At 50.1% G+C, this 18,151-nt stretch overlaps 1 protein-coding gene and 1 long non-coding RNA gene across 2 annotated transcripts; one reads left to right on the top strand and one right to left on the bottom strand.

Moving 5' to 3' along the window:
- Positions 1–490: 490 nt before the first annotated feature.
- Positions 491–4,921, bottom strand: LOC135576253 (uncharacterized protein C12orf50 homolog). The gene is made up of 5 exons (XM_065040021.1): positions 4,829–4,921; positions 3,396–3,567; positions 1,735–1,905; positions 778–855; positions 491–612 (listed from the first exon to the last, which is right to left on the bottom strand). Exons 1-5 carry the CDS (start codon positions 4,919–4,921, stop codon positions 491–493), a joined length of 636 nt encoding a protein of 211 aa, XP_064896093.1.
- Positions 4,922–5,893: 972 nt separating this feature from the next.
- LOC135576303 (uncharacterized) lies at positions 5,894–7,584 on the top strand. The gene is made up of 2 exons (XR_010467963.1): positions 5,894–6,845; positions 7,011–7,584. It is a non-coding gene; the product is annotated as an uncharacterized LOC135576303 (long non-coding RNA).
- Positions 7,585–18,151: the final 10,567 nt, after the last annotated feature.

An 18,151-nucleotide genomic window follows, 5' to 3' on the forward strand; every position in this document is an offset into this window, starting at 1 on the left:
GTGTGAGCGGCTGGTGTGTGAGCACAGGGAATGGCACTGCCATTCTCTTCCTCCCGCCTCTGTGAGACAGTGATTAGTTTAGTGCAATTTCCTTTAGCCTCTCCTCTTATATTCTTCTTTGTATTTTCTTGGATGTTAGGATCCTGTCTGCTGCAACTGATGTACAACTCTCATGGTCTCTAAGACAATTCTATAACACACAGGTTAAAGCAAAGCTACGGCTCCAAAGTAAAGAACGAGCTACAAATAACCTGCTCATTCTTTAACTCCTCACTTTGCATGAATGATATTTATGAATCCTATCTGATCCAATTTATGGAATGGTTGTGTATCTCCAGATAGCACACGTAGGTTTTACAGCCCATTTCTACCCTTTGCATCCACAACCGATACAGGTAGTCACCATGTCTGAGACACTATGTATGTGTATATATGTGGGGAAAAATAAATGGTAAATATTACTGGTAAATATTGTCTGAGAAGATGGATATTACTTGCCTTTCTGTAAGTCTCGCTCCATAGCTTCCGAGAGTAATATTTCCTTTTCCTGAGGTGAAGACACAGTTTCTGTTGATTGGTGTTTGTGGGGGTGCTGGATCCTGTAATACTCTCCTAAACACAGCCAAAAAATAAAATAAAATAAAATAAAATAAAATAAAATAAAATAAAATAAAATAAAATAAAATAAAATAAAATAAAATAAAATAAAATAAAATAAAAGGCTTATTATATTGTCTTCATTGCTGTTTAGGAAAGACTGACTGATTTCGTATTTACCAGTTTTATAGCATATTTCCTTTATGGTTCTTTCCTCTTCAATTTCTGCAGCAGTCTTAGGCACCCAATTAGAAACATCTGTAGGAAATGGTTTTAAAAGATTACTAGGTATCTATACAAAGACCTTCAACAATTCCTAATAATCATGTACCATCATGAATTTCATTTTGGTCACAGTGGGTTTTTTTCTAAATGTAAGCTCCGCTTCTGGACGCAACAATGATTCCTTAATATTAGGTATAGCCAAGAACAATGGAACTGCAGTTACAACACATAGGAATAAGCTAATGTTTGTGGATTGGAAACTATTCAGAACCATCTTCAGAGCTCATGTGAGGGCTCCTTATCTGTCTCAGTTAAGGCTACTGAGATCAGCAAAGCCCTGGCTTTTATTGGGTTTGAATTCATGGGGCTCACTCCTACTGAAACCGAGTCAGGAAGCACTAACAGGTAGTCGTCCTCTCACCCTCTGGGAATGTGCAATTCATTCTTCCCCAGGAATCCCTCATCTCTAAGTGAGACACAGTCAACCGTTCAGCTACTTTTAAAAAGCACAAAACCAAAACAAAAAAATAGATATAAATGCATAAACATTCAATTAATCTAGAGAATTGTGTCCCCAAATTTAGAGAAAGTCTGAAGAGTATTTGATGGCCATCTGAATTGTGGATCACATCATATGAGTTGTGGATCACATTTGAAACTTGGTTTAATACAACAGAGCTATGTGGATGATAACGCTATTGAAATATACAGGTAGGCATTTCACAGGAGTTAGAATGATGCCTCACATCTGGTGACCAACACTTCCAACATTTTGGGACTACCCGGAAACTATTTTCAAAACTTGTCAACAACTCTTTTCTAAATAGGTCGTGGTTATTACAACAAATCAGTTGTGAAGTGTAGAAAAGGCCCTATTCTACTTCTTTGCCAAAGAAACAAGAATCTGTTTACAGTTCTCTTTGTCATCATCCTCTTCATCGTCCTGTTCATCTTCAGCATTGTTGAGCCTTATAATCAGTGGAGCATGAACTGGTAGGGAAATATTCTCTTGGTTTCTGAGTGATTCTTGAAGATGTGCTGGATGCAGAGTCCTTTCTTGGCCACCCTGTTGCAACGGCACATCTGCAGAAAAGAACATTATTTTATTAGAAGGGAACTAGAATATCCAATCCAGGTTCAGACATGCAGGTACAGTTTTAAAATCTTTATCATATTGAGGGGATCATTAAATAGACAGATTATGACGTTTGGGAAAACTATTCTGCCAAGCTTGGCAAAAGAGCATCTTGCAACAACAGAAAGTATGAAAAAGCGTGGGAACCTACTCCTCTGAAAGAGCAGATAAAGCACTACGGTGTATCATACTAAACCTATTTTAGTGACACTCCTGCAGGTCAGATTTGTTGTATCTCATGCAAGAAAATGTAAGATACAGCAGTTTAACTTGATAGTTAACGGTGTCACTGCCCAGAATAGCATATTATCAGCTCCGGACAGTGTAAGCCAACTCCACCTTAAATTGGTTTAACAGGATTTCTAAGTATTAAAAAGGAGAAATGCAGTTAAAATGTTTGCAATGCTATTCTGGGACACACGAACTTTGAATGTATGCATTTTTCAGTAAAAAGAAAAAGGTTTGGATCTATTTTCTCGTTCTGATTGTTGGATGTGGCTCTTCTAGATGTTACCCATGTCCATTGGGCCTCTAGGGCATCTTCTCTGGCTCACAACACACACAAAATGTGCCTACGTTTTGTTTAGGAGAGCCCCAGCTGCCAGGGGTCACTGCTGTGGATGTGGGAACTGCAAAGAAAGCAGTGCGGGCACTCACAGAAACAGCCCCAAGCTCTTGCCTTGCTTCTCTGGGGTTGGGGGGCTCGACACACCCAGACAGGACACGCTGCCTTTCCCTGGGGGAATTTCTGGAACAAAGGCTATTTGCTTCTGACCAGAGGTCTCTCTGGACTTTTCTCATGACACCTGTCTCCAGCTCTGGAGCTCAGGCCCATCAACAACTCGATTTTAGGCCCCTGGCTCCTGCATCTGTGACAAGTCACGCTGCTCTCACTGCAGCTTCTGCCTGATTCCTGACCCCTGTCTTGGTGCCCTGCCCTGGACACTTTCCCTGCTCCAGGTTCAGCTGTCTAACAGGACTCCTGGAAGCCAAGAGCTCCTCTTAGAAAGGAATGAGAAAAAACAAAACCAACCAACCAGCCAAAAACAAAAAACAAAACAAAAAACCCCAACTTGTAATGGTGCTTTTTTATTTTCCAAAAGTAATTTGATTTTCAGATATTATATAACCTTGCAAATGATTTCTGCAACATTTCTACTCTGTGGATCCCAGCAACCTAAATCACCACTTGTGACATCATCTTTCCTGCAACACGAAGATCCGTAACCTGACAGCTCAAAAAGTCATATGGTAACACTATTCAAACGCCAATACAATTCCTTTCTTTGCTCTGAACTCACTGCGGTAGCAGATCCTACGCCATTGATTTACCACGGTACATTTTGAACCTTCATAGAGATTACTGAGCACTGCAGGGACATTCTTGTGTATGTACTTACTCTAATGAACAAATAGTAGAGAAAATCTTTTCACTCACTGTTATCAGGTGGCAGGAACAGTCCATTTATATTTCGAGGCTTGCTGTGCTGGAAGGCACAACTGATCCTCGAACAGCCTGAGGGTTGTTTTTCCCAGAAACAGATCTGCCTGTACTTCTGCTGCAGGAGAAAAGAGTTGTCATCTATTGTCAGCAGAACAATAAAAATGGACTAAATGGAGCAGGACACGGTCTGCTGTGGGACCATATGACCAAGATTTTGTGGGACCATGTTCCGATATTTTAGAACTCTTTAAGTTATCTTAAAAGTTATCATAAGCTCCAGACAACTCTAAAGTTCTCCTGAATTAGGTCAATGGAGCTTTCACGATGTCAAACTGTTACCAGATGAGCAGTGAAGCTGTTTACTTATTGTACTGCAGACTTTCCATGAGATGCTGGGCAGAAAGTTACTGAACTGACACGTGGTTGAGTTTCCTTTCCTGCACAACAGGATCATCAGGTCAATCCCCAATGAGATGAGCTGTACAAGTGCAAATCCTGCACTAGACTCTCTTGCCATTAATGGACGCGGGTCCTTGGGAAATAAGGAGCAGGAAATCAAACCCAGAGAGTTGCCCAGCAAAAACCGAACAACTACAAGTCAGGGAACTGGTGTTCTGAGACTGCTGTCATTGCACTGCTCACACCATCTCCAGCTGTTTGTGCATTTGAAGGTGTTTCACCCAGATCCAGACATTAACAGCTGGGTCTCAAAGCAGCATCTCCAAAACACACCACGTTTGGACTGCAGTCAGTACAACTGGGCCATCCCCTGAGACACACTGGGCTCTGGAGCCAAAGCCCAGCTCCCGGGCATTAATGCCAAAATCCCCAGTGCCGAAATGGATGCGATAATGGAGAGCCCAGCACCAACCCTGGATTTTCAGCAGGTGGAATTGAAATACAGGGCAAACACACGTTGCGGGACTTTCTTCTCAATAACTTATTTTGCAGTACTTCAGGAAGGAACTAAAAGCAGAAATTATAAACGTGGCCTACGTATTCAAAATCAATCTAATCCTGATTCAATACGAAAGATGAGTGATCTTCACGCATGACTTCTCTGTGTTCCCTGAGCACCTGAGCGCAGTTCACGTGAGAAATTCCCACGGTTCAGATGATCATTACCTCTTCCCACCCCTTCCAAAAACCCAATATTTCATCTACAGATGTGCCCATGACCCAGAGAGACACATCAGCTTCTACGGTTACACAATAGACCTCCCTGTCAACACGGCTGTATCAAGAAATCCAGGATCCACAGCACTCTGAGATCTACAGCATTTACCTGTGCATTTGGGGAACGCTGGAAAGGGCAGGTTTTCCCGGCTTCGCCCATTTTGTGGGTGCCGAATGTCAGCAAAGTAGCTGGTGCCTCCTGCAGCCACCCGAGTCAACAAAGGCGGTTGCCGGCCAGTATAGAATGTTACGTTTCGAAAGTTCCAGCTGCTCCTCCAGATCCTGATGTCAACATCATGGCGCCAGGAGACACGTCCAGCTTGAACATCTTCCTTCATCTCCATTGCTCCAGTGTAAATCACAGAAAATCGGGCTAGTGCAGAGTCTCCCATCCCAGTGTTTCTTTAATGCAGAATGGAACAAACCCATTTGCCGGGGCTTGAATAATACCCACCCCCTTGCTGAAGGAGCTGAGTCCTGAGCAACAAACCTTTGATAATGCAAAGACAAACCTTATTGACCGTTTTTTAAGCAAAACCCTTCTGCCCAACATTTTTCTTCCTGCAGCTCTTTGGATGGAGGGGTGTTGGGAAGGTGGTTTAAGACTGAGGTTTTATTTCTCATGGCTCCACTCAGATTTGATTGGTAATGAATGAATTCCCACGAGTGGAGTCTGTTTTGCCTGTGACAGTGATGGGTGAGCGATGTCTCCCGTCCTCATCTCGGCCACGAGTGTTTTGTTTCTCTCCTCTCTCCTGCCCAGCTGAGGAGGGCAGTGCCAGAGCAGCTTTGGTGGGCACCTGCTGTCCAGCCAGGGGCAGCCCAGCACAGCTTCCGAGGTTCATCCCGAGGCGCAGAGCCCGGGAACCACCCGGAGGCCCCTGTGCTGACGGGGGCAAAACCCACGGCGAGAGTTCCCCACGGCCCGGGGCCCGCGGCCGGGCTGGGCGCCTCCGAGAGGGGAGGCCCCCGCCTCGCTGACGGCTGCTGGGGAGGTGCCCCGAGGCCACCGCGCCCGCCCTGTCCCGCCCTGCCCTGTCCTGTCCCGGGCCGCCCTCCCCAGCGCTCGGGTGCGTCGCGGGGCTCCTGGCGGGCGGGCGGGCCGGACTCCATTTCCCGTGGGCAGCGCGGGGCGGTGCAGCCGCAGTTCCGCCCGGCGCTGGTCCGGCGTTGGGAGCGGGCGGGCTCGGGTGGCCGGGGCCATGAGGCGGCGGGGCGCGGGGCAGCGGGAGGTGCCGTGTGTGTTCGTGACCGAGGGGAAGGAGGAGCCGTGGGCCCAGCGGGAGCGCCAGGTGGCCGAGGCGGAACGGGGCCGGGGCCGGGGCCGGGGCCGGGGCCGGGCCCAGGGGGAGCCGCTGGGCCGCGGGGAGCGGCGCCGCACGGCGGGGCGGAGCGGGGCGGGCAGGCAGCGGCACCGGCCGTGTCAGACCCGCCCGGGCTGTCCCGGAGTGTCTGCGCCTTCAGTGCGGGAGAGAAAGATCGTTCGGGAGCCGTTTCAGCTCAGACTGGCCTGAGTTGGAAGGACCCACAAGGGTCATTAGTCCAACTGCTGTCCCCGCACAGGACACCCCACAGGTCACCCGTGTGTCTGAGGGCGTTGTCCGGTCTCTTGTTGAACACTGTCAGGTTGGGGCCGTGACACCTCCCTGGGGAGCCTGTTCAGTGTCCAGCACCTCTGGGGGAAGAACCTTTTCCTCATGTCCAGCCTAAACCTCTCCTGGCACATCTTCTGCCATTCCCTGGGTTCTGTCACTGGTTGCCAGAGAGATCAGCGCCTGCCCTTCCTCCTCCCCTTGTGAGGAAGCTGTAGACGTGATGAGGTCTCCTCTTAGTCTTCTCTTCTCCAGGCTGAACAAACCAAGTGACTTTAACTGCTCCTCATATGGCTTCTTCTCCAAACCCTTCACCAACCTCTTCTGGACACCCTCCAGTAGCTTTAGATCCTTTTTATGCTGTGGCGCCCAGAACTGCCCCCAGAAACCCCAGATCCCTCTGCAGAGCTGCTCTCCAGCACCTCGTGCCCCAGTCTGTATGTACAGCCAGGACTGCTGGCACTGAGATGGATGCTTGTGGAACCCACTCGTGACTGGTGTCCAACGCAACGTGGCCCCATTGACTAGAACGCTTTGAGCCCGGCCCGTCAGCCAATTGCTCACCCACTGCACTGTGTGTTTATCCGGCTGTGTGCTGGACATCTTGTCCAGGAGAATGCTGCGAGAGACACTATCAAAGCTTTACCGGCATCCAGAAACGATTTATTTATTCACGGTACGCATACATTCAACTTCTGTTAGACATGAAAATTTCTGTGAGATAAATTGGGAGAGCACTGTGATTAGAGATTTTTTCATCTCTGTACATATTAATTTGAAATACTCGCTTCAGCCCATTCTCCGCTCTACGTACGGTTCTTGTTTTTTTTTGCGCTTCCAGGTCTTCTTGGCTCTGTTGTCAAAACAGATATACAGAAATTTTTCTACGTTACTGACTAGAACAAATCTAGATGCTCTTTCAGCAACATGTTCAGAAACAGGCTGCCTGCTCTGTGGGCATCGCGGAGCACGGGCCAAATGCTGCCGCCGAGAGCCCTCCCCCTTAGGCAGGACGGCTGCCGGAGGGAATCTCCCGGGACCGGGATTCCCTCATCTCCCCGTGTGGGTGAGTGAAATAATTCCTCGCAGGATCGCGGGTCTCTGCTTATTTTTCCTCACTTAGACAAAGTGAGTGTGTTCTGTGCTTAAATATAAGCACATGTATTTTCTTTAGCAATTCCTTGCCAGATTCAGGCAAGTGTGTACTTTTCCCGGAGTCAGGGGGGGCTCTGGCGTTGTATTTGGTGAGCCACGTGTGTGCACACTGTGGATCCCCATTGTTATTATTTGCTGCACCCCAATAATTTCCTCAACTGATACGCAAACCTGCATTCATGTTCTTGGAGAGCTAAAACCCCGTTCTTTACCGGTTAATCTGCTGCACCTTTTTGACCAGAATAAAAGTTTGTTTTGGAGCCTGTTGTCTGCCTAAAACTAACTTTCGGGGTGCCTCTGTGACACAGGGGATGGGGGGACACAGGGGACACAGAGGGGACGTGGCGGGGGACATGGGGGTGGGGGGACACAGGGGACCTGGAAAGGACAGGAGGGCCACAAGGGGGCACACGTCCCCCACTTTTCCCCCCTGCACCACAATTTACCCCCAATTCCCTCCAGGTTTAGAATCCCCAAATAACTTGCTTTGGAAAAGACCTTTAAGATCATCGAGTCCAACCGTTTCCCCGATACCCAATCGGAGCTGAAACGCCCGTCACCAATTTCCCGCAAATCCCTTTGGGCCTCGAGCGTTTTATTCCCCCCGAGCGGCCCCCGGATGAAACACCCGGGATCATGCATATCATGGGAATATTTCACCGTTTCTGCTCTGGTTTTCAGTGTATTACACCAAAACACCCACCTGATGACGTCATTTCAACAGCAAAAGCAGCAATTTGCAGAATTCCGCTTCTTTGGGGAACTGGTAAATTGCTGAGCTGACACCAAGTCCTGCAGTGTCCCTGTCACCTGCAGAGTCACCGCATCCTCCCACGGTAGCGGCATTGTGACAAAGGGTCAATGTCAGCTGGGTGTGGCAGCCGAGCGCCCCCTAGGGGAGGGGGAGCCTGTCAGCCCTGGGCCTGTCACTGCCTGCTGTCCCTGCTGTCACCAGCCAGGCCTCTGAAAACTGGTCAAACCATGGCCAGACTTGGGGCCAAAGTGGAACAAAGTCTCCAAGAGAATAGTTGGGAAGAAGGATATGGGAGAGAGGGAGAAAGCGAAGGGAGCAGGAGAAAGGGAGGGAAGAATAAAAAGTAGTGTTGGGCTGCAGGAGTGAGATGGAGGAATTGAAAGAAAAGAGGCAGGAAGCAGGAGAGTGAGAGAAAAGGAAAGAAGCGAGGAAAGAAGAGACATGCAGCCAGACAAGGGGTTAGTGAGAGAGGATGGGACAGGGAACTGAATGAGAAGGAAACAGGGGAGGGAAAGAGAAAGGGAAAAGGAAAGGGAAGGGGAAAGGGAAAGGGTAAGAGAACAGTTTCCTGGAAAGGCACCCTTTTGGCCCAGTGCACCCTTACCTTTCTGTTCAGAAGCCATTCAGAAGGGTGAAGTTTTGCTGAGACTCGTCCATGAGTGAATTTCTCCTGTCCCTGCTGGTCTCTCTTGTTTCTTCCTTTCCTCACCTTCCTGCAGTGTCTCTGTCCATCGCAAGGAAAAGGCCAAGCTCAAAGCCGAGTGAAACATCTCGACAGGGCTTCAAAGGGGCAAAACCCTCACCAGCTGGGGACAAAGGTCAGTATTTCTGGGCAAGGTCTGAAGATTGAAAATGCCTCTGAGCAGGGGGAAGGATCCGCTGAAGCAGAAACTGGGCCTGAAACATGGTGGCCTGGCAGCCCCAGGGCTGCAACGCCCAGCACTTCAACAAGATGTGAAGTTTCCAGCCTGGCAGCCTTGGATCTCCTGCAAATAGTGCAGAAAGATCCACCCCTGCAAGATGAAATTCAGCTTTGTAACCCCCCGGCACTCACAGCAGCGTCCTCAGGAACAAGCTTTGCTCAAGGTCAGGGCTGGAATCTTTAGGGTGGTGTCAGGGTGGTCCCTCTGCCCAGATGCTGGAGGGGTCCCAAGCAGAAGCTTCCCATCAAGGCCAGTCTTGACCAACCTCCTGCTCAAAGTAGGGTCAGACCAGATTACTCTGGGCTTAATCCTACCTTAGATACAAGACTACTGCAGGGAATGATGCTGGATTCCTTGCTGACTTCCAGGTAACAGATCATAAATGTTCTCCCCTCATCAATCCTGTTCTTTCAGGATGGATGGGACCTCAGGAGGTGTCTTGACCAACCTCCTTCTCAAAGAAGGGTCAGACCAAATTACTCAGGGCTTTATCCAAACAGATCTTGGTCACTTTCTGGGACAGAGTTGGTGTGCGCTCCTGGGAAACAGCTTTTTTGGTAGAGGGAGCAGCATGAGAAAGGAAAACCATCAGAAACTGCAGCTCTGGATGTCCAGAGTGGAGCTCAGGATCAAGAAATGTCATTCTGAGCGCAGTGCTGTGGACATTCAGAGGGACCCTGGATCAGCCATGGCTTTGTGTTTCCAGGAACAGCTGGTGAGGATGGAGAGACAGCAGCACAGGGGGGGACACACTGGGCTGAGAACAAGGTGGGGAAGCGCATGGGGTGTCTGCAGCCTGTGGGGAAAGAGCCACAGGCCTGGGACAGTGCAGGATGGACTGTGGTGGAGATGACCAAGTGTGTAACTCCCTGAAGCTCAAAGCAGAAACCAGACAGTTGAGAGGCAACTGAATGACCAAAGAGCAAGTGGAGGAGAAACCTGAGATTGCTGGGAAGGGCGAATGTCCAGACAATCTGCTGGAAAGTTGTCCTTTGACATGGACATTTAATCAGGAGAGGTGGAAACTCCTGAATGATGAGAGATGAAATAATAGTGTTGGTAATAGAAGTACAGGGGAAGACCAATACTTCTTCTCCTACCCTAAGTACGCTTCTTCCCCATAATCACTTTTTGGCCTTTTATTTTTTTTAGTTAATATGTTAAAAAAAAAAAAAAACAAACCACAACCAAACCCACACAAACAAACCCACCCCCGAAAAACAAAAACAAAACCACCACCACCACCAACAGCAAAAAACAACAATAAAAAAGTGCACATTTCCAGACAGACATCAGTCATCAGTTGTCTCACCATAAACGGCCAGTGCCATTTTAGGGGCCCCAGTCTACCTGAGGTGCTGGCCTGGGATTGGCATCTATCACACAGGACCTGGGGGAGACCAGAGAACCTTGCGATGCAGGTGGAGCCTCAACAGGGGTTCCCAGGGCATCTACACTGGCACCAGGTGTCTGTGTCTCTGTACATGAAGACATTTGTGTCCTGAATCCATCCCCAGTTCTGGAGACTCTTCCATTTTTAAAGAAAAGAAACCCCGCCAAAGACTTAAAAAAGAAAAAAAAAAAAAAAAAGAAAAAGAAAAAAGAAAAATAAGTATGTTGACACCTTCGCTTGCTTTGAATCTTTGTCTTCAGTTCTTTTTATTTTAACTTTCATTGACGTTAACTGACATCCGATGGGCCTGCAGGCATTAAGCCAAGATCATGTTTTGTCTTGCACAGCGCCCCATGCCCTCTAAACCTTCCCTGCCCAGGACTCCTCACACTTTGCCCAGAGTGTCACACGGAGGTGTTGGCTGGTTCCCTGGCTGAGATGTTGGTTCAGATGGTCACCTACAGCACAGGTGGATCCTGCCCCATCCTCGTCTGCTCTGCTCCACTTAGAAACAGAGCCCAACATGACAATGGGATCATAAGAGAACTGAGGTTGAAGGGACCTCAGGAGTTTGCAGTCCAGCCTGTCACCAACTGGGCCACACCCAGGTGTTCAAGCCTTGATTCAATCTGAGGTTTAGCAGGACTAGAGAAGTGATCATCTCTTTGTACTCGGCTCTGGTGAGGCTGCACCTTGAACCCTGGGGTCAGTTTGAGGCCCCTCATGGCAAGGAAGACACTGAAGTGATGGAAAGAGGGTGGTGACACCCTCAGAGGAGGGTGACAAGGCTGGCAAAGGGGCTTGAGCACCAGTCTTATGAGAAGCGATTGAGGGAGCTGGGGCTGTTTAGCCTTGAGAAAAGGAGGCTGAGGGAAGACCTTGTCGCTGCCTACAACTACCTGAAAGGAGGTTTTATCATGGAGGGTGTTGGTCTCTTCTCCCAAGTAGCAAGTGATAGGATGAGAGGAAATGGCCTCAAGTTGCACACGGGGAGGTTTAGATTGGATATTAGGAAAAAATTCTTTGGGGAAAGGGTTTTGAAGCAACGGAACAGACTGCCCAGTGAGGTTGTGGAGTCACCATCACTGAAGGTGTTGAAAAGACATACAGATGAGGTTCTTAGGGACATGGTTTAGTGCCAGATTTAGGTTATGCTTGGCCTCGATGATCTTAAGGGTCTCTTCCAACCACAATTGTTCTATGATAAGTCATTTTTGATATTTTCTTTCTCAGAGGACCATGCAGCCTCCCTGAGAGCCAGGACTTTTCTGAAGTGTTTGAGAAATGTCTCACGGTCACACCAGCCAGTTCCACCAGCCCCTGTCTGTCCCTTCCCAGACCAAACCTTTTCTCCATATCCCAAACTTTCAGGCAAGTTTCTGGGACACAGCAAATGTTGTCCAGGTCTTCTGGGTTTGTTCAGAAGAGAACTGCAGGCCAACATGTTGATGGGCTCTCTGTGCACCTCAAAGCTTCCCTGAGCATTTTTCTCAGTGCCCCACTTGTATCCAACCTTTCTGGTCCTTAAGCTGTGGATGAGGCGATTGAGCAGGGATGTGGGGATGGTGTAGAAAAAAGACTTTGTCAAACTGTCTTGGGAGGGCTGTTCTGGGCATCCCGCAGTCAAGGATGAGGGTGCTGTAGAAAACAGTGGCATTGGTGGGAGGTCCAGGTGGAGAAGGCCTTGTGCCTGTCTACAATGGGGTAGAGAACAGTGACACATTCATGGGATGGCCATGTGAACAGGAAGGGAACAAATGGCTCCAGGGGACAAAATACCTTCCAGCCAGTTCTTTACCCATCGTAGATACACCATCCAGGCCATGAGCTGCAGCTTCTCCAGGAGATGCTGTGGGATACAGTGTCAAAGGCTTTACTGCAGTCTAAGTACACAACACCTACATCCTGTGTGGTGGATTCACTCTCCCACAACAGACTTTCCCTCATCTGCTCAGCCAGTCACCTTGTCATAGAAGGAGATCAGGCTGGTCAAGCGGGACCTGCCTTTCACAAACCCATGCTGATTGGGCCTGATTGCTTGTCCCGTATGTGTGACCTCACAGTCCCTTTCCCAGCCATTGGCTTCCTACTGGACTATGAGTTCCTGAGACACAGGTGACCCCATGACATCGCACCCAGCCATCACCCTCCTTGTGGTCCAGTGTGTGAGCAGATAAAATTAAGCTGGTTTCATCAAATTTAGCTAGTAGATTTCCTATCAAGGGTTTGAGTGGAGAAACGTTCCTCATAGGAGCTGCTGCATTTACACTGGAACATTTTATATCTCTGCTTCTGCCTCTTTTTTTTTGTGTTTCTTCTTCTTCTGTCTATTCTGTCTTGAAAGAGCTCTCCAAGGAAAAGATTCATGGAATCCTACAATAACGCAGGTTGGAAGAGACCCCTGAACACCATCTCTGTCCCACTGACCTTTCAGGCACCCCAAGGAATGGGTGATCTGAGGGTCTGAGGTGTCTGAGGGCGTTGTCCAGTCTCTTGTTGAACACTGTCAGGTTGGGGCCGTGACACCTCCCTGGGGAGCCTGTTCAGTGTCCAGCACCTCTGGGGGAAGAACCTTTTCCTCATGTCCAACCTGACCCTCCCCTGGCACATCTGCTGCCATTCCCTGGGTTCTGTCACTGTCACCAGAGAGAAGAGATCAGTACCTTCCCTTCCTTCTCCCCTTGTGAGGAAGCTGAAGCTAACTGGAGGTCTCCTTTTAGTCTTTTCTTCAGCTCTGATGCTGAGAAACCCCTTGGTTGGCTTTCTGAAGCAGAAAGGAGAAGCCATGACCTCCAGGCAATGGGAAGGGGGATCCTGTCCCTCACACATGGCTCAGGGCTCTTCCTGGGACCGTGGATGCGGGTGTGCAAGGTCGAGGGAAGGACAACACTGGTACAACAACTTCCAGCTTCCCCATGGGGCTGCAAGGAGACAACGAGGCCCAAGTGCCATGAGGACAACATGTCTTCTCCTGGGCCTCAGTGGCAGAGACAACTGCCATGGCCAAGGGGACAGAGACCTGGGTTCTGTTGGTCCCTTCCAACCTTGCCAGTGCCCTTTGCCATCTCCACCACAGGCTGATCTACACAGTCCTACACCCGCCCCTCTTTCCCTGCAGCCTGCAGACACCCATCTCACTTCCCTACCTGCTCTCACCCCAGCATTTCTGCACCTTCACTGGTGTGTCTGCACCCTCACTGGCTGTTCTTTGGAACACAAAGCGTGGGCTGATCCAGCTCCCTCTGGGTGACCTCTTGCCCCACAGCACTGCCCTTCCAGTGACATTTCTTCCTCCTGATATCCAGTCCTCATCTTTCAAGTTGCACTTTCTGACTTTCTTTTTGTCTCTTTTGCTTCTTCCCACTCTCAATGAAAACTCAACCATTTCATAAACTACCCTTCATGCAGGGAACCCAACCCGTTAGGCTTCTTGTGGACTTTCACCTCCCCAGAGAGAAGTAACTACACCACGATCTTCTAAATTGGTGACCATGACGGTGACCAAGCTGCCAGAGCACTCAGGCCTTGCACCAACACAAGGGAAGGGAAGGAGAGTGTGGGAGTGGAACCAGAACAGCTCTGGAAGAACAAGCGCTGGTGCTCCCTGGCAGTGCTGCCATGCTGGACTTTTTCCCCTCCTCCCATCACAGGAACTGTCCCTGCAGCTCAAAATAGGCCTTGGAGGAAGAATCTCAGAGAAAAAATGTCACTGCAGAGTCCTTCATTTTGTTTAAATACACAGAGAGAATGGCTACATATATCTAGAGCCAGTGGGTTAAAAAGGAAAAGCAGACAATGAATTACAAAGGGGATGAACAAAACATCATGACTGATTGGAAAATAAACACCACCAACACACACACACAGTAAAGTCTGGGCCTCTAATGCGCCTTGGTCACTCTCGATCTTCAGGGAACTGAGATCGCAGAGTTTTTGGCTCACTCCTGAGCGAGCGAGATGCTTGTTACCTGCACCTCAGCAGGTACCAAGAGACAGACGGAGACGGCTGAACGTCTGAATGGGTATGTTTGAAAAATCCTCCTCCCCTTTCCCCAGGTGTTTTTTTTCCACCTCGTCAGCTGGGGTGGGTGGAGGGTGGACAGGAGAGGAACACGAGGGCAGCCTGCGAACTCGGTCTGGAGCTGCTGGAAGGCAGCAGCCGCCTTTCAGTCTCTTCATGAACACAAGGGCTGGGCCCAGAAGCCTTTGATCTCTGCAGAATGAGGGACAGGTCCATTTTGGATGGGACAGAGAGAGTCCCAGGGGGTGGCCCAGATACAGCCTGCCGCAGTAATTGTGAGAGCTCAGCTGAGTCCTGTGTTGTGATTTGCAGGGTGGGTTCTGTCCCTGAGCCTGCTTGGTTTTCCTCTCCACGGGGACCAGAAGGACACCAGCGTGTCCTCTGTTGGCCGTGGGTCTGACTTGTGTTCCTGACAGAGGAGGTTTCCTTGGGAAACCTGGTCAGCTCCTCACCAGGGCTCTGCCTTAGGAAAGGGGCTCAAGATCCTCTGAGGGCTGCAAGGAGTTCTCTAGGAGAACAAAAGGGATTGTTTATTCCTGATGAGTGTACACTGTGAGCCTTTTGAGAGCCTCCTGGAACAGGCAGGAGGAATTTCCCCCTTGCAGAGCAGTGTGTGCTGTGTCTTGGCAGATCAGGCTCAGGGCAGCAGGGCCCAGACACCAGAGGGTTTCTTTGGTGCTTCCTTGGTTGCCCGTTGCTTGCCAGCACGCATTGACATTCAGCCCTCCCTCCCTCTTTCCAGTCTGCATTTGTCTGCAGTTCTGCCAAGAGAAGGGCCAGAGAAAACCCGTCTGCTAAAGAAACGCCGCGAGAGGGGAGACACACACCCCCCTGGCAGCTGTTGAACTGTAGGGGCACAGGCTGAACCTTCTCTTGAGAGGGTGGAGAACAGGAGCAGCACAAGTGCCGATCGGATGTTGGGCAGGAGAAACAGGCGTTTGTTATGTCCCTTCCATTTCCAAAGAACCCCTCTCCAGCCCCACAGATGTGAAGTGTGGACACAAGTCCTGTTGCACTTCCTGCTCTTAGTCCAGAGTCCATCTTGAGCCCTTTGTCCCTAAGGAAACCATCGTTGCTGTGACAAATCCCCCACTGGTGCAGCTGGTGACACCTCCAGCAGTGACTGGAGCTGGTGCAGGACCAAGCCAATGCACACGGCAGGAACGCCAGGCTCAAGGGCTGCAGTCCCTGCTGCTGCTCTCCGGTCTGCTGCTGATCTGCCCGTGTACCACCAGCTTCACCAGCCTTTTCCTTTACCTACTCTGCAGGAAGATGAAGATGCTGAATTCATCGACTCTGGTGCTGCTGCTTGGTATCTTCTCTTTTGGTGAGTCTCTGCAGATCTCCAACCTGAGGGCGGTCCTTTAGGAGGTACTCGGGGCTCCATCCAGCCCTGTTCCGCTGTGAGCAGAGGAGCTCAGCTAAGAGCAGAACGTCCCCACAGAGCTGTGCCAGTCCCTGCTCCAGCGGGACGGGTGTGGGTGAGGAAGGGCTGAGTTGCCTTCCCCAGGAGGGCTGAGCCAGTTCTCTTCAGCCCAGGGAGAGGCCGTGGCTGAGCTCTCCTGCCCCAGGGGCTGAGAATCTTCTGCAGGACAAGGAGCACAGTCCAGGGCAGGGAACGTCATCTATTGCAGAGCCCATACGCCATGACGGCCACTGTCAAAGGCAACAAGAGACAACAATGGCACTTGGGAGAGACACAGAAAGGGGAGAAGGTAGCCCGAGGCATAGCCCTGCCTTAGGCGAAGTTCTAAGCTCTGGTGTGTGTCTGACAGGAGTTTACCACGTGGGACGACTTGGCGCCTTAACCTGGAACACTGCAAAAGAGTTAGGAGACCTGAGCGAAACCCCGTCCCTGCCCGTCCAGCTCCAAAAGCTTCAGGAACAACTTTATCATCTGCGCTGGAGTGCAAAGGATGTGGCTGAGCTGGCTCTACAAGAAGGACTGAAGCAGGCAAAGGTCCCAGGCTTTACCGGACGGGTAAGGGCACAAGGCAGAAGGATCTGCTCAGGGGTTTTATCCTCCCTCCAGCACGTATCCTACTCCATTCCCTGTCACAGCCAACAGGCTGGTGCTGCTGGAACAAGTGCTGTCATGGCCACGCTTCCTTTCCCTGTTGCTCCACACTTCCTTATGGGGAAGGGAGAACGTGACAGGAATGACAGCTGTCTGGGTCTCACCTTCCTCTGCGTCCAGATCTGTGGTCCTCCTCAAGGGAGTTCTGGAAAGAAAGAACGGTCTCAGAGGTCCAGAGTTAAGCCAGTCCTATCTCATGCCCGGAAGGCTTGTCTGTCCATGCTGCCTGGCCTGGGGCCTCTCCACAGGAAAAGCCCCTTCCCGCAGCTCCAGCATTCAGAGCACTGGAGTGAGCAGCCCCCCCTTTCTGATCCCGTCAATCACAGCAGAGCAAACTTGGGAGGCTTCCAGGCAGTTTGGTTGTTCCTTCCATCTGAGATGGGCCTTGTCCCCGTTCACCTTGGCTGGCCTTGCAGGGGAGCTGCCTGCCCCATTCCTTTTCCTTCTAACAGGCGCTCTCCTTTGTGTTCCTTCACAGGCTGTTCAGGAGATCATCAATCAAGCTTTGGAGAAGCTGGAGGAAACCCACGTCCTGATGCCGGATTATGCCCTCAAATCGGCAGGTGCCGTGACATTTTACATATAAACCAGTTCCAATGCGCTTCCTGTCCGGATTGACAAGATGGGCCCTAAAAGTGCTCCCACTGACAGAGCCTGTAACAGTCCAGACCCCATGGGAAGCACAGAAAGGTGGTTCACAGTCTTGCCTATTTCCATGGCCAAATACGACAGTTTGATGACTCCTTGCTATGTGTTACAGAGGGGTCATGCCATCAAGACAAAGGGGAACCCACTGTAGGACATGGATGACAACTGAGAAGCCTTTTTCAAGTCAACAGTGTAATATTCCTCCTGACACTGCCTGGTGATCATGCTCATGTTTTAATTTCCAGGGGCTGCTGTCATTCTTTCCAGGACTTCTCCATCCCTCCGGACTGACAAAGCAAAGGTGTTCCTGTATTCCCTGTTGATAATGGATTACATGAGGACCCCTGAGATGATTCTGGAGGTAGGAACACCAAGAAGCAGTAAAACAAAGGTCAGGAGAATGAACCACACATGCTGCTCAGAGTTGCCTTCCCCTGTCTTTGCTCCTCGAAGCTTCTTCTCCTGCCTCCTTCTCACATGGACCTGCTCTCCTCCTGTGTCTCCTTGCTGAGTGTTTCTTGTCCTTTCAGCCAGAAAGTCATCCTGGCATCTGCTGGCCCTTCCCAGGAAGTCAAGGACACGTCTTCATCAGGCTGTCCATGCCGGTCATTCCCAGAGCCGTCACCATGGACCATGTCTCAGAGACAGCGTTCCATGGAGAAAGTACCTCTGGGGCTCCCAAGGACTTTGCTGTCTATGTAAGCGACTTCTTGAGTGTGGGGGGCTGGGGTTGCACGGCATTTCTAAGCAGGGGATGAAGATGGGTCAAAGATTTTGGTGGCCTGAAGCTTTCTTCTGTCTCTCAGAAGAAACAGGCTCCTTGCTGTTGCTTCCTTCCCATTGTATTCCTCTTTTATTCAATGTACCACTCAAAAAAAGGCTTCTGGGGCAAGCTGCTACTCCAGGAGCCACAGGGAAAAGGAGCCAGACAGTGCATGGTCTTAAACCTTTTTGGCTTTCAACCCAAGGGGGATTTGTGATCCTCAGGTTACCTCCCTCTCACTGGGAGCA

The sequence above is a fragment of the Columba livia genome, chromosome 24 (genome assembly GCF_036013475.1).
Source record: "Columba livia isolate bColLiv1 breed racing homer chromosome 24, bColLiv1.pat.W.v2, whole genome shotgun sequence".
Classification (NCBI taxonomy): domain Eukaryota; kingdom Metazoa; phylum Chordata; class Aves; order Columbiformes; family Columbidae; genus Columba; species Columba livia.

Bases quoted from the DNA above. Each gene is read 5' to 3' on its own strand.
- LOC135576253 (XM_065040021.1), bottom strand. From the start codon at position 4,921: ATGGAGATGAAGGAAGATGTTCAAGCTGGACGTGTCTCCTGGCGCCAT. The intron at 3,568-4,828 runs GTAACATTCTAT...TGCTCCATTTAG, and splicing joins GCAGCTGGAACTTTCGAAAC to TCCATTTTTATTGTTCTGCT. The intron at 613-777 runs GTAAATACGAAA...GGCTGTGTTTAG, and splicing joins GGAAATATGCTATAAAACTG to GAGAGTATTACAGGATCCAG.